At 37.0% G+C, this 15,600-nt stretch overlaps 2 protein-coding genes and 1 pseudogene across 5 annotated transcripts; all 3 read right to left on the bottom strand.

Moving 5' to 3' along the window:
* Nucleotides 1–91: 91 nt before the first annotated feature.
* Nucleotides 92–3,898, bottom strand: LOC143464587 (uncharacterized). Its single transcript, XM_076962447.1, has 3 exons — nt 3,453–3,898; nt 2,565–2,705; nt 92–1,788 (listed from the first exon to the last, which is right to left on the bottom strand). Exons 1-3 carry the CDS (start codon nt 3,746–3,748, stop codon nt 963–965), a joined length of 1,263 nt encoding a protein of 420 aa, XP_076818562.1. The 5' UTR covers nt 3,749–3,898; the 3' UTR covers nt 92–962.
* Nucleotides 3,899–4,094: 196 nt separating this feature from the next.
* Nucleotides 4,095–7,660, bottom strand: LOC143464588 (uncharacterized; annotated as a pseudogene). The gene is made up of 3 exons (XR_013118517.1): nt 7,308–7,660; nt 6,420–6,560; nt 4,095–5,639 (listed from the first exon to the last, which is right to left on the bottom strand). The product of XR_013118517.1 is annotated as an uncharacterized LOC143464588 (transcript).
* Nucleotides 7,661–8,531: 871 nt separating this feature from the next.
* LOC143464584 (uncharacterized) lies at nt 8,532–15,377 on the bottom strand. 3 transcript variants are annotated; one of them, XM_076962441.1, is made up of 4 exons: nt 15,066–15,377; nt 14,186–14,326; nt 10,301–10,441; nt 8,532–9,520 (listed from the first exon to the last, which is right to left on the bottom strand). In XM_076962441.1, the coding sequence occupies exons 1-4, from the start codon at nt 15,248–15,250 to the stop codon at nt 8,695–8,697; spliced, it is 1,293 nt and encodes a 430-aa protein (XP_076818556.1). In that variant the 5' UTR covers nt 15,251–15,377; the 3' UTR covers nt 8,532–8,694. The 3 variants fall into 3 exon arrangements, with proteins under 3 accessions (XP_076818556.1, XP_076818557.1, XP_076818558.1); XM_076962442.1 differs by lacking the exons at nt 14,186–14,326; nt 15,066–15,377 and adding an exon at nt 11,194–11,546; XM_076962443.1 differs by lacking the exons at nt 8,532–9,520; nt 10,301–10,441 and adding an exon at nt 11,898–13,406.
* Between the last annotated feature and the right edge of the window lie 223 nt (nt 15,378–15,600).

Consider the following 15,600-nt stretch of genomic DNA (forward strand, 5'->3'; position numbering starts at 1 on the left):
CAGAATTAAATCAATTTTATGCAATGCGGTCAACTACATAGTGTGCTGTCACAATCCTCCGCAGAAACATCTGATCTATAGCCTTTCTAACCATCGCTTTCTTCAGGCTAAACAAATGTAGATTTATTTTAACAACATTTTTCAGCTGTATGGCTAGGTCTAAAAATATTTATTGGGAAAAAATTATACAAAAGCCTACATCAAAGTTTGTTATATTTTGTTCAGCATAAACTGCAGAGATAGTTTTTAGTGTCAACTGACCGATTTAGTTTCAAGCATGGTCATTTGTACTAACGATTTGTAATTATGTCACAAAACCAATTCAAGTAGAGCAGGTTTCTGCACAGTCCGTCTGCCTAGAGGCGACGCTTTATAAGTTGAAGTTGAATTTATTTTAAAAGGAAAGGTTTGGTTAAAATTAATCTGTTCAACTAAACCAAGCAATTTACCCTGAGAATGCCAAAATGAGAATACGGAATCAAAACACTCTACAGTCTACACCAGCGTGGTCCAATTTCTTTTCATCGCGGGCCAAAATCAGGAAATTTTTTTATCTTGCGGGCCAATGTTTTTAAATTAGAACTGAAAAACAATTTGACATTGATATTAGAACTGAAATTAGAATAGTTCAAAATGTAGCTATTAAATGCTGATCAATGTGACATCTGCGGTCGAGGTTCTTCCTTGACAATAGCGACTATCAAAGCTGACTATCAGTTGGCGGGCATGCATGCACTATCAGTTATCACTTTGGCCCGCGGGCCTGCAGTTGGACCACGCTGGTTTGCACAATACTTGAAACAAGTAAAGAAATTTTATTTCAGTGTAATAGCATTTGCTGCAAAACATTTTTAGAAAGACCTTCGACAGGTTTTAATTGTGCTTCAATTGTGTGCAAAAGACAGACAAGTATTTTCTAATCGTCAATAAACCAATGAAGTATTCTGGCTCAAGATTTGAATTTACAGTGAATCGAGATAATTTATTAAGATTTGAATTTTCATGAGATTCACCCCCAAGCCATAATGAGTTCCATCAAAGCTATGAACGTGCTTACCAAGCGCACGAAAATCGAAAACAGGTATGTCGTGTTCTTTGCAATATTTTGTGATCTCGATCGCAAACTGTCCCATCTTCACATCATTTTGCATGCCCAAATGTTGAGGAGGTTTCAAAAGCCCGGTTGGCATCGGAAGAACGAAAAATATTCGTGGCCAACGAGGTCCAGTAAGTTTATTCGAAGTGTAGTAATGACCAATGGCACTTAAAGCCGGATTTAGAAAGTTATCAATCACCGGCTTTGCTAGGCAACTCATGTGATAACCAACACCTAACATGATTAAGGTCCCATTCTTGCCAGCGAGTGTGTTTACTAAATTGATAAATTCGTCTTTGTAATCATTGCTATAATATGTCAACACTTTAAGATTAAAACTCGGTGATTTTCCTCCACACAGCGATCCTGGATCGGCAACATCGTTCATGTCACTTATGATTTTCCTGCAAATAGGTAACTTATACATCTGGCATGACATGCAGAGATGCTTTGCCTCCTCCGTCATCTTCTTCGGCCACGCTCCACGCACAGGATCAGCAACTAACAGCATGAGCGTTGTCATAAACATGTTACGCATGAATGAATCTCCAACGTAATAAATGTCATTGAACGGAGACTGCTCTATCACGTGACAAGCTTCTATGGCGCTGTAATTCCTCCACCAGCATCGGGGGTCATCCAATTCCCAAGCAGATAATTCTGCGTGCTTGTAAACTCGCATATCGATGCAACTGATCAAAAATTTAAAACATTTTTTAAATTGATTTTGTTGAATTAATTATTTAATTTATGTTAACATTTCGTTTTAGCAAAATACAAGCAAAGTGAACACAACTTGGAATCAACCGACCGTGTATTATAGTTTCGTGGAGGACGTTTCCCTGGCAATTATTGCCAATAAAGTTGAATACGTAAGGCCCTTTCGCAAACTATCGTTTATTGGTTTGAAATGTAAAAAGACCTGGTACGTCGTATTCAGAAAAGCAAAATACATGCTATACGAATCAAAAAGCTGTAGTCAGGGTATACTGTAGATGCAAATACTGCACGTTTCTATTAAGTTAGGTTTTTTGAACTATATTTATAAAACTGATTACTTATTAATACTTAAAAGTAGAATTATAAGTCTGGATATACTCTGGCTTTAGCCTGTTTTGTTTCGTCTGCACAATGCACATGCTTGTCGCGTTACTCAGATGTAACTTTACTCCGCACGAAAGCAGTTTGTAAAAACATGAAACTATTAAACATGTTGATACACCAAAACTATTACTAATTCAGTCGGGATTGGTGTTTGATATTATTGTACAGGAATAACAAGAGCACGGTACAAGTTTCCAGGCCAGGTCAACTCAATCACGATCATTGCAAATCCGGTCAACTCCTCTTTTATGAACTTGCCTAACTATATGATTTTATTCATTACGAAACCAAATTGACCGACCAGCACTTATTTTATTATTTGTTGTCGGAATACGAAATGACTACAGGGGCATAATCAACCTACCTCTTGCATTTGCATTCAAACTTTTCGCTGGTTGACACGCAGACACCTCCTTGCTGGTTGCTGCAGCATGGTTTGCTGCTATACGCGTCACACAAGCTTCCAACGTCTTTCCAAGTGCTGTTCACTGGTTTCTTTGAGAGACTGGTATAAAAAAGTAATGATATGTGTGCAATACGTCAAAGTAAACAACACAAAGAATAAAAGTGCTTCTTAAGCCATCGACACTTGTGCAAAGTGCCAAGACCAAGGTATACCCTGGTGTATTGCGGTATAGTCAAGCAAAAATCTAAATGTTTAGTTAAGCCCACAATATATAGGCTACGTCGGATATATTCTGAGAACAGGCTGTTTCAGATGGTATAAAAAACATTTCAAAACAGCTGCGTCCATAATAATTACGAATAACATTCATTTGAAACACATTAACCAGGAAACTGGAAATCCCGAACGTTGACAAATGTTTACAATATTTTTATATTGTCTGAAAGTTAAAAGTATCCGGCCTATTTCCGGACATCCTATATGCCTATATGGGAACTACCTTTTACGGGAAATTTTGTTTCAGGAAATGTGGTGGCTTATGACATTCATCCAAACATAATTGTAAACAATTCAACCAGTATTAATACGTCAGATAATTTTCACTTAAGCTGTTGAAACAAGGGCGTACCTGACATTCTAAAATTAAGGTTAATGCGTTGTCATCATAAAAACATTAGCATTCATAAACATAAGCTTTACCGAAACGAAAGAAAGTAATGATGCATAAGAATTGCTATTCTACTTTATTTTACACATTTAAGCGCCACAGCGCACTCTTATGGAAAAACAATTTTATAGTAAGACGGCAATCTTGTGCCAGAAAAAAGTGAGTCCAGATTAACTTACTGCTTGTATCCACAAAAACCGTCCATTCGTACAGGTTCTTGCAAAATACCTCGCCTTCTCCGGTAATTTAGCAAAATTTCATTAAAAAACAAGTCCCGTGACTTATTGTGTTTATCGACAACCCAAGTTCCGCTCGTCAGGTTAAGCAAAATTTTGTCACAGTTTAATCCATTTGCTGGTGCCATGATCTTTTCAAAAACCCAAATAGATTGTCTGTTTTCCCAGCAGAGTAGGCTAAGAACAATAAAACTTAGAAGCACTAAAACTACTATTTGGTAAGAGATAATGGACAGCATCGCAACCAAATAGCAAGCAATTTTTATTCAGAACACTCTTTACATATTCGTTATCTTTCTGCTAAATGCATAAGAAAATTCTATATTAGTTGGCTAAATATAACAGAATTAAATCAATTTTATGCAATGCGGTCAACTACATAGTGTGCTGTCACAATCCTCCGCAGAAACATCTGATCTATAGCCTTTCTAACCATCGCTTTCTTCAGGCTAAACAAATGTAGATTTATTTTAACAACATTTTTCAGCTGTATGGTTAGGTCTAAAAATATTTGTTGGGAAAAAATTATACAAAAACCTACATCAAAGTTTCTTATATTTTGTTCAGCATAAACTGCATAGATAGTTTTTAGTGTCAACTGACCGATTTAGTTTCAAGCATGGTCATTTGTACTAACGATTTGTAATTATGTCACAAAACCAATTCAAGTAGAGCAGGTTTCTGCACAGTCCGTCTGCCTAGAGGCGACGCTTTATAAGTTGAAGTTGAATTTATTTTAAAAGGAAAGGTTTGGTTAAAATTAATCTGTTCAACTAAACCAAGCAATTTACCCTGAGAATGCCAAAATGAGAATACGGAATCAAAACACTCTACAGTCTACACCAGCGTGGTCCAATTTCTTTTCATCGCGGGCCAAAATCAGGAAATTTTTTTATCTTGCGGGCCAATGTTTTTAAATTAGAACTGAAAAACAATTTGACATTGATATTAGAACTGAAATTAGAATAGTTCAAAATGTAGCTATTAAATGCTGATCAATGTGACATCTGCGGTCGAGGTTCTTCCTTGACAATAGCGACTATCAAAGCTGACTATCAGTTGGCGGGCATGCATGCACTATCAGTTATCACTTTGGCCCGCGGGCCTGCAGTTGGACCACGCTGGTTTGCACAATACTTGAAACAGGTAAAGAAATATTATTTCAGTGTAATAGCATTTGCTGCAAAACATTTTTAGAAAGACCTTCGACAGGTTTTAATTGTGCTTCAATTGTGTGCAAAAGACAGACAAGTATTTTCTAATCGTCAATAAACCAATGAAGTATTCTGGCTCAAGATTTGAATTTACAGTGAATCGAGATAATTTATTAAGATTTGAATTTTCATGAGATTCACCCCCAAGCCATAATGAGTTCCATCAAAGCTATGAACGTGCTTACCAAGCGCACGAAAATCGAAAACAGGTATGTCGTGTTCTTTGCAATATTTTGTGATCTCGATCGCAAGTTGTCTCATCTTCACGTCATTTTGCATGCCCAAATGTTGAGGAGGTTTCAAAAGCCCGGTTGGCATCGGAAGAACGAAAAATATTCGTGGCCAACGAGGTCCAGTAAGTTTATTCGAAGTGTAGTAATGACCAATGGCACTTAAAGCCGGATTTAGAAAGTTATCAATCACCGGCTTTGCTAGGCAACTCATGTGATAACCAACACCTAACATGATTAAGGTCCCATTCTTGCCAGCGAGTGTATTCACTAAATTGATGAATTCGTCTTTGTAATCATTGCTATAATATGTCAACACTTTAAGATTAAAACTCGGTAATTTTCCTCCACACAGCGATCCTGGATCGGCAACATCGTTCATGTCACTTATGATTTTCCTGCAAATAGGTAACTTATACATCTGGCATGACATGCAGAGATGCTTTGCCTCCTCCGTCATCTTCTTCGGTCACGCTCCACGCACAGGATCAGCAACTAACAGCATGAGCGTTGTCATAAACATGTTACGCATGAATGAATCTCCAACGTAATAAATGTCATTGAACGGAGACGTCTCTATCACGTGACAAGCTTCTATGGCGCTGTAATTCCTCCACCAGCATCGGGGGTCATCCAATTCCCAAGCAGATAATTCTGCGTGCTTGTAAACTCGCATATCGATGCAACTGATCAAAAATTTAAAACATTTTTTAAATTGATTTTGTTGAATTAATTATTTAATTTATGTTAACATTTCGTTTTAGCAAAATACAACCAAAGTGAACACAACTTGGAATCAACCGACCGTGTATTATAGTTTCGTGGAGGACGTTTCCCTGGCATTTATTGCCAATAAAGCTGAAGACGTAAGGCCCTTTCGCAAACTATCGTTTATTGATTTGAAATGTAAAAAGACCTGGTACGTCGTATTCAGAAAATCAAAATACATGTATACGAAGCAAAAAGCTGTAGTCAGGGCATGTACTGTATAGATGCAAATACTGCACGTTTCTATTAAGTTAGGTTTTTTAAACTATATTTATAAAACTTATTACTTATTAATACTTAAAAGTAGAATTATAAGTCTGGATATACTCTGGCTTTAGCCTGTTTTGTTTCGTCTGCACAATGCACATGCTTGTCGCGTTACCCAGATGTAACTTTACTCCGCACGAAAGCAGTTTGTAAAAACATGAAACTATTAAACATGTTGATACACCAAAACTATTACTAATTCAGTCGGGATTGGTGTTTGATATTATTGTACAGGAATAACAAGAGCACGGTACAAGTTTCCAGGCCAGGTCAACTCAATCACGATCATTGCAAATCCAGTCAACTTTTTTTTTTATGAATTTGACTAACTATATGATTGTATTCATTACGAAACCAAATTGACCGACCAGCACTTATTTTATTATTTGTTGTCGGAATACGAAATGACTACAGGAGCATAGTCAACCTACCTCTTGCATTTGCATTCAAACTTTTCGCTGGTTGACACGCAGACACCTCCTTGCTGGTTGCTGCAGCATGGTTTGCTGCCATACGCGTCACACAAGCTTCCAACGTCTTTCCAAGTGCTGTTCACTGGTTTCTTTGAGAGACTGGTATAAAAAAGTAATGATATGTGTGCAATACGTCAAAGTAAACAACACAAATAATAAAAGTGCTTCTTAAGCCATCGACACTTGTGCAAAGTGCCAAGACCAAGGTATACCCTGGTGTATTGCGGTATAGTCAAGCAAAAATCTAAATGTTTAGTTAAGCCCACAATATATAGGCTACGTCGGATATATTCTGAGAACAGGCTGTTTCAGATGGTATAAAAAACATTTCAAAACAGCTGCGTCCATAATAATTACGAATAACATTCAATTGAAACACATTAACCAGGAAACTGGAAATCCCGAACGTTGACAAATGTTTACAATATTTTTATATTGTCTGAAAGTTAAAAGTATCCGGTCTATTTCCGGACATCCTATATGCCTATATGGGAACTACCTTTTACGGGAAATTTTGTTTCAGGAAATGTGGTGGCTTATGACATTCATCTGAACATAATTGTAAACAATTCAACCAGTATTAATACGTCAGATAATTTTCACTTAAGCTGTTGCAACAACGGCGTACCTGACATTCTAAAACTAAGGTTAATGCGTTGTCATCATAAAAACATTAGCATTCATAAACATAAGCTTTACCGAAACGAAAGAAAGTAATGATGCATAAGAATTGCTATTCTACTTTATTTTACACATTTAAGCGCCACAGCGCACTCTTATGGAAAAACAATTTTATAGTAAGACGGCAATCTTGTGCCAGAAAAAAGTGAGTCCAGATTAACTTACTGCTTGTATCCACAAAAACCGTCCATTCGTACAGGTTCTTGCAAAATACCTCGCCTTCTCCGGTAATTTAGCAAAATTTCATTAAAAAACAAGTCCCGTGACTTATTGTGTTTATCGACAACCCAAGTTCCGCTCGTCAGGTTAAGCAAAATGTTGTCACAGTTTAATCCATTTGCTGGTGCCATGATATTTTCAAAAACCCAAATAGATTGTCTGTTTTCCCAGCAGAGTAGGCTAAGAACAATAAAACTTAGAAGCACTAAAACTACTATTTGGTAAGAGATAATGGACAGCATCGCAACCAAATAGCAAGCAATTTTTATTCAGAACACTCTTTACATATTCGTTATCTTTCTGCTAAATGCATAAGAAAATTCTATATTAGTTGGCTAAATATAACAGAATTAAATCAATTTTATGCAGGGCGGTCAACTACATAGTGTGCTGTCACAATCCTCCGCAGAAACATCTGATCTATAGCCTTTTTAACCATCGCTTTCTTCAGGCTAAACAAATGTAGATTTATTTTAACAACATTTTTCAGCTGTATGGCTAGGTCTAAAAATATTTATTTGGACAAAATTATACAAAAACCTACATCAAAGTTTGTTATATTTTGTTCAGCATAAACTGTATAGATAATTTTTAGTGTCAACTGACCGATTTAGTTTCAAGCATGGTCATTTGTACTAACGATTTGTAATTATGTCACGAAACCAATTCAAGTAGAGCAGGTTTCTGCACAGTCCGTCTGCCTAGAGGCGACGCTTTATAAGTTGAAGTTTAATTTATTTTAAAAGGAAAGGTTTGGTTAAAATTAATCGGTTCAACTAAACCAAGCAATTTACCCTGAGAATGCCAAAATGAGAATACGGAATCAAAACACGCTACAGTCTACACCAGCGTGGTCCAACTTCTTTTCATCGCGGGCCAAAATCAGAAAATTTTTTTATCTTGCGGGCCAATGTTTTTAAATTAGAACTGAAGAAATGTGAAATTAGAACTGAAAAACAATGTGACATTGATATATATTAGAACTGAAATTAGAATAGTTCAAAATTTAGCTATTAAATGCTGATCAATGTGACATCTGCGGTCGAGGTTCTTCCTCGACAATAGCGACTATCAAAGTTGACTATCAGTTGGCGGGCATGCATGCACTATCAGTTATCACTTTGGCCTGCGGGCCTGCAGTTGGACCACGCTGGTCTGCACAATACTTGAAACAGGTAAAGAAATTTTATTTCAGTGTGATAGCATTTGCTGCAAAACATTTTTAGAAAGACCTTCGACAGGTTTTAATTGTGCTTCAATTGTGTGCAAAAGACAGAAGAGCATCTTCTAATCGTCAATAAACCAATGAAGTATTCTGGCTCAAGACTTGAATTTACAGTGAATCGAGATAATTTATTAAGATTTGAATTTTCATGAGATTCACCCCCAAACCATAATGAGTTCCATCAAAGCTATGAACGTGCTTACCAAGCGCACGAAAATCGAAAACAGGTATGTCGCGTTCTTTGCAATACTTTGTGATCTCGATCGCAAGTTGTCTCATCTTCACGTCATTTTGCATGTCCAAATGTTGAGGAGGTTTCAAAAGCCCGGTTGGCATCGGAAGAACGAAAAATATTCGTGGCCAACGAGGTCCAGTAAGTTTATTCGAAGTGTAGTAATGACCAATCGCACTTAAAGCCGGATTTAGAAAGTTATCAATCACCGGCTTTGCTAGGCAACTCATGTGATAACCAACACCTAACATGATTAAGGTCCCATTCTTGCCAGCGAGTGTATTCACTAAGTTGATGAATTCGTCTTTGTAATCATTGCTATAATATGTCAACACTTTATGATTAAAACTCGGTGATTTTCCTCCACACAGCGATCCTGGATCGGCAACATCGTTCATGTCACTTATGATTTTCCTGCATATAGGTAACTTATACATCTGGCATGACATGCAGAGATGCTTTGCCTCCTCCGTCATCTTCTTCGGCCACGCTCCACGCACAGGATCACCAACTAACAGCATGAGCGTTGTCATAAACATGTTACGCATGAATGAATCTCCAACGTAATAAATGTCATTGAACGGAGACTGCTCTATCACGTGACAAGCTTCTATGGCGCTATAATTCCTCCACCAGCATCGGGGGTCATCCAATTCCCAAGCAGATAATTCTGCGTGCTTGTAAAATCGCATATCGATGCAACTGATCAAAAATTTAAAACATTTTTTAAATTGATTTTGTTGAATTAATTATTTATTTTAGGTGAACATGTTCGAAGCTCGCTGTGAAGCAGCGGCCACTTCGTTTTAGTAAAATACAAGCAAAGTGAACACAACTTGGAATCAACCGACTGTGTATTATAGTTTCATGGAGAAAGTTTCCCTAGCAATTATTGCTAATAAATCCGAATACGTAAGGCCATTTAACAAACCTAAAATGAAATGATAGTAAATAAAACTGGCATGTCGTATTCAGAAAATCAAAATACGGGCTGTATGAAGCAAAAAGCTGTAACCAGGGCATATTGTAGATGCAAATACTGCACGTTTCTAGTAAATTAAAAGTTTTTAAACTATATTTATAAAACTTATTGAAGTAGAATTATATCTCTGGATGTACTCTCACTCTGACCTGTTTTGTTTCGTCTGCACATGCTTGTCCCGTTACCCAGATGTAACTTTACTTCGCACGAAAGCAGTTTGTAGAAACATGAAACCGTTAAACATGTTGATGCGCCAAAAACATTACTAATTCAGTTGTGATTTGTGTTTGATATTATTGTACAGGAATAACAAGAGCATGGTACAAGTTTCCGGGCCAGGTCAACTCAATCACGATCATTGCAAATCAGGTCAACTCCTCTTTTATGAACTTGCCTAACTATATGATTTTATTCATTACGAAACCAAATTGACCGACCAGCACTTATTTTATTATTTGTTGTCGGAATACGAAATGACTACAGGAGCATAATTAACCTACCTCTTGCATTTGCATTCAAACTTTTTGCTGGTTGACACGCAGACACCTCCTTGCTGGTTGCTGCAGCATGGTTTGCCACCACATGCGTCACACAAGCTTCCAACGTCTTTCCAAGTGCTGTTTACTGGTTTCTTTGAGAGACTGGTGTAAAACAGTAATGATGTGTGTGCAATACGTCAAAGTAAACAACACAAATAATAAAAGAGCTAATTTATGCCATCGGCACTTGTACAGAGATCTAAGACCAAGGTATACCCTAATCAACCCTGGCGTATTGCGGTATAGTCAAGCAAAAATCTAAATGTTTAGTTAAGCCCACACACTATATATGCTATGTCGGATATATTCTGAGAAAAGGCTGTTTCAGATGGTATAAAAAACATTTCAAAACAGCTGCGTCCATAATAATTACGAATAACATTCATTTGAAACACATTAACCAGGAAACTGGAAATCCCGAACGTTGACAAATGTTTACAATATTTTTATATTGTCTGAAAGTTAAAAGTATCCGGCCTATTTTGGAACATCCTATATGGGAACTACCTTTTACGGGAAAATGGGTTTCAGGAAATGTGGTAGCTTATGACATTCATCTGAACATAATTGTAAACAATTCAACCAGTATTAATACGTCAAATAACTTTCACTTAAGCTGTTGCAACAACGGCGTACCTGACATTCTAAAACTAAAATTAATGCGTTGTCATCATAAAAACATTAGCATTCATAAACATAAACTTTACGGAAACGAAAGAAAGGAATGATGCATAAGAATTGCTATTCTACGTTATTTTACACATTTAAGCGCCACAGCGCACTCTTATGGAAAAACAATTTTATAGTAAGACGGCAATCTTGTGCCAGAAAAAAGTGAGTCCAGATTAACTTACTGCTTGTATCCACAAAAACCGTCCATTCGTACAGGTTCTTGCAAAATGCCTCGCCTTCTCCGGTAATTTAGCAAAATGTCATTAAAAAACAAGTCCCGTGACTCATTGTGTTTATCGACAACCCAAGTTCCGCTCGTCAGGTTAAGCAAAATGTTGTCATAGTTTAATACATCTGCTGGTGCCATGATCTTTTCAAAAACCCAAATAGATTGTCTGTTTTCCCAGCAGATTAGGCTAAGAACAATAAAACTTAGAAGCACTAAAACTACTATTTGGTAAGAGATAATGGACAGCATCGCAACCAAATAGCAAGCAATTTTTATTCAGAACACTCTTTACATATTCGTTATCTTTCTGCTAAATGCATAAGAAAATTCTATATTAGTTGGCTAAATATAACAGAATTAAATCAATTTTATGCAATGCGGTCAACTACATAGTGTGCTGTCACAATCCTCCGCAGAAACATCTGATCTATAGCCTTTCTAACTATCGCTTTCTTCAGGCTAAACAAATGTAGATTTATTTTAACAACATTTTTCAGCTGTATGGCTAGGTCTAAAAATATTTATTGGGAAAAAATTATACAAAAACCTACATCAAAGTTTCTTATATTTTGTTCAGCATAAACTGCATAGATAGTTTTTAGTGTCAACTGACCGATTTAGTTTCAAGCATGGTCATTTGTACTAACGATTTGTAATGATGTCACGAAACCAATTCAAGTAGAGCAGGTTTCTGCATAGTCCGTCTGCCTAGAGGCGACGCTTTATAAGTTGAAGTTGAATTTATTTTAAAAGGAAAGGTTTGGTTAAAATTAATCTGTTCAACTAAACCAAGCAATTTACCCTGAGAATTCCAAAATGAGAATACGGAATCAAAACACGCTACAGTCTACACCAGCGTGGTCCAATTTCTTTTCATCGCGGGCCAAAATCAGAAAATTTTTTTATCTTGCGGGCCAATGTTTTTAAATTAGAACTGAAGAAATGTGAAATTAGAACTGAAAAACAATGTGACATTGATATATATTAGAACTGAAATTAGAATAGTTCAAAATTTAGCTATTAAATGCTGATCAATGTGACATCTGCGGTCGAGGTTCTTCCTCGACAATAGCGACTATCAAAGCTGACTATCAGTTGGCGGGCATGCATGCACTATCAGTTATCACTTTGTCCCGCGGGCCTGCAGTTGGACCACGCTGGTCTACACAATACTTGAAACAGGTAAAGAAATTTTATTTCAGTGTGATAGCATTTGCTGCAAAACCTTTTTAGAAAGACCTTCGACAGGTTTTAATTGTGCTTCAATTGTGTGCAAAAGACAGAAGAGCATCTTCTAATCGTCAATAAACCAATGAAGTATTCTGGCTCAAGACTTGAATTTACAGTGAATCGAGATAATTTAACAATATTTGGTTTTTCATGAGATTCACCCCCAAACCATAATGAGTTCCATCAAAGCTATGAACGTGCTTACCAAGCGCACGAAAATCGAAAACAGGTATGTCGCGATCTTTGCAATATTTTGTTATCTCAATCGCAAACTGTCCCATTTTCACGTCATTTTGCAAATGCAGGAACTGAGGAGGTTTCAAAAGCCCGGTTGGCATCGGAAGAACGAAAAATATTCGTGGCCAACGAGGTCCAGAAAGTTTATTCGAAGTGTAGTAATGACCAATGACACTTAAAGCCGGATTTAGAAAATGATCGATCACCTGATTTGCAAGGCAATTCATGTGAAAACCAAAACCTAACACAATTAAAGATCCCTTTTTGCCAGCCAGTCTCTGGGCCAAATCAAGAAATTCATCTTTTGACTTGACGCTAAAGTATTTTTTTATTTTAAAACTAAATCTAGGATATCTTCCTCCGCAAAGCGATCCTGGATCGGCAACATCATTCATGTGGCTTATGATATTCCTGCATGTCTTCCAGAAGTACATCTGACCAGAAATACAAAGATCTTTTTCTTTTTCCGTCATATGCTTCGGCCACGCTCCACGCACGGGATCACCAGCTAACAGCATGAGCATTGTCATAAACATGTTACGCATGAATGAATCTCCAACGTAATAAATGTCATTGAACGGAGACTGCTCTATCACGTGACAAGCTTCTATGGCGCTGTAATTCCTCCACCAGCATCGGGGGTCATCCAATTCCCAAGCAGATAATTCTGCATGCTTGTAAACTCGCATATCGATGCAACTGATCAAAATTTAAAACATTTTTTAAATTGATTTTGTTGAATTAATTATTTAATTTATGTTAACATTTCGTTTTAGCAAAATACAAGCAAAGTGAACACAACTTGGAATCAACCGACCGTGTATTATAGTTTCGTGGAGGACGTTTCCCTGGCATTTATTGCTAATAAAGCTGAAGACGTAAGGCCCTTTCGCAAACTATCGTTTATTGGTTTGAAATGTAAAAAGACCTGGTACGTCGTATTCAGAAAAGCAAAATACATGTTTTACGAAGCAAAAAGCTGTAGTCAGGGCATGTACTGTATAGATGCAAATACTGCACGTTTCTATTAAGTTAGGTTTTTTAAACTATATTTATAAAACTTATTACTTATTAATACTTAAAAGTAGAATTATAAGTCTGGATATACTCTGGCTTTAGCCTGTTTTGTTTCGTCTGCACAATGCACATGCTTGTCGCGTTGCCCAGATGTAACTTTACTCCGCACGAAAGCAGTTTGTAAAAACATGAAACTATTAAACATGTTGATACACCAAAACTATTACTAATTCAGTCGGGATTGGTGTTTGATATTATTGTACAGGAATAACAAGAGCACGGTACAAGTTTCCAGGCCAGGTCAACTCAATCACGATCATTGCAAATCCGGTCAACTCTTTTTTTATGAATTTGACTAACTATATGATTGTATTCATTACGAAACCAAATTGACCGACCAGCACTTATTTTATTATTTGTTGTCGGAATACGAAATGACTACAGGAGCAAAATCAACCTACCTCTTGCATTTGCATTCAAACTTTTCGCTGGTTGACACGCAGACACCTCCTTGCTGGTTGCTGCAGCATGGTTTGCTGCCATACGCGTCACACATGCTTCCAACGTCTTTCCAAGTGCTGTTCACTGGTTTCTTTGAGAGACTGGTATAAAAAAGTAATGATATGTGTGCAATACGTCAAAGTAAACAACACAAATAATAAAAGTGCTTCTTATGCCATCGACACTTGTGCAAAGTGCCAAGACCAAGGTATACCCTGGTGTATTGCGGTATAGTCAAGCAAAAATCTAAATGTTTAGTTAAGCCCACAATATATAGGCTACGTCGGATATATTCTGAGAACAGGCTGTTTCAGATGGTATAAAAAACATTTCAAAACAGCTGCGTCCATAATAATTACGAATAACATTCAATTGAAACACATTAACCAGGAAACTGGAAATCCCGAACGTTGACAAATGTTTACAATATTTTTATATTGTCTGAAAGTTAAAAGTATCCGGCCTATTTCCGGACATCCTATATGGGAACTACCTTTTACGGGAAAATGGGTTTCAGGAAATGTGGTAGCTTATGACCTTCATCTGAACATAATTGTAAACAATTCAACCAGTATTAATACGTCAGATAATTTTCACTTAAGCTGTTGCAACAAGGGCGTACCTGACAATCTAAAACTAAGGTTAATGCGTTGTCATCATAAAAACATTAGCATTCATAAACATAAACTTTACCGAAACGAAAGAAAGGAATGATGCATAAGAATTGCTATTCTACGTTATTTTACACATTTAAGCGCCACAGCGCACTCTTATGGAAAAACAATTTTATAGTAAGACGACAATCTTGTGCCAGAAAAAAGTGAGTCCAGATTAACTTACTACTTATATCCACAAAAACCTTTCATTCGTACAGGTTCTTGCAAAATGCCTCGCCTTCTCCGGTAATTTAGCAAAATGTCATTAAGAAACAAGTCCCGTGACTTATTGTGTTTATCGACAACCCAAGTTCCGCTCGTCAGGTTAAGCAAAATGTTATCACAGTTTAATCCATCTGCTGGTGCCATGATCTTTTCAAAAACCCAAATAGATTGTCTGTTTTCCCAGCAGAGTAGGCTAAGAACAATAAAACTTAGAAGTGTAACCAAACTTTCTCTACCAGGTAAGCTCCCCGCTTAACGGCTAGTCGAATAGCCAGACTGTCTCATATCTACAAGTCTTTCTTAGATAAAAACAAGGGTCTTCACTTTATTAAAACCAAACGTAGACTGCCTTCACTCGCCCAGCCGAGCGCGACACCTCACAAAACACAAATTCCACGTAATCAAAGAATCAACGTGGGACGCTGAATACTAACTAAGCGCTCGGGGTAGCGAGACGAGACGTCACTAGTGAAAAAATACGTGTACACATAAAC

Source organism: Clavelina lepadiformis, chromosome 7 (assembly GCF_947623445.1).
Source record: "Clavelina lepadiformis chromosome 7, kaClaLepa1.1, whole genome shotgun sequence".
Taxonomy (NCBI): domain Eukaryota; kingdom Metazoa; phylum Chordata; class Ascidiacea; order Aplousobranchia; family Clavelinidae; genus Clavelina; species Clavelina lepadiformis.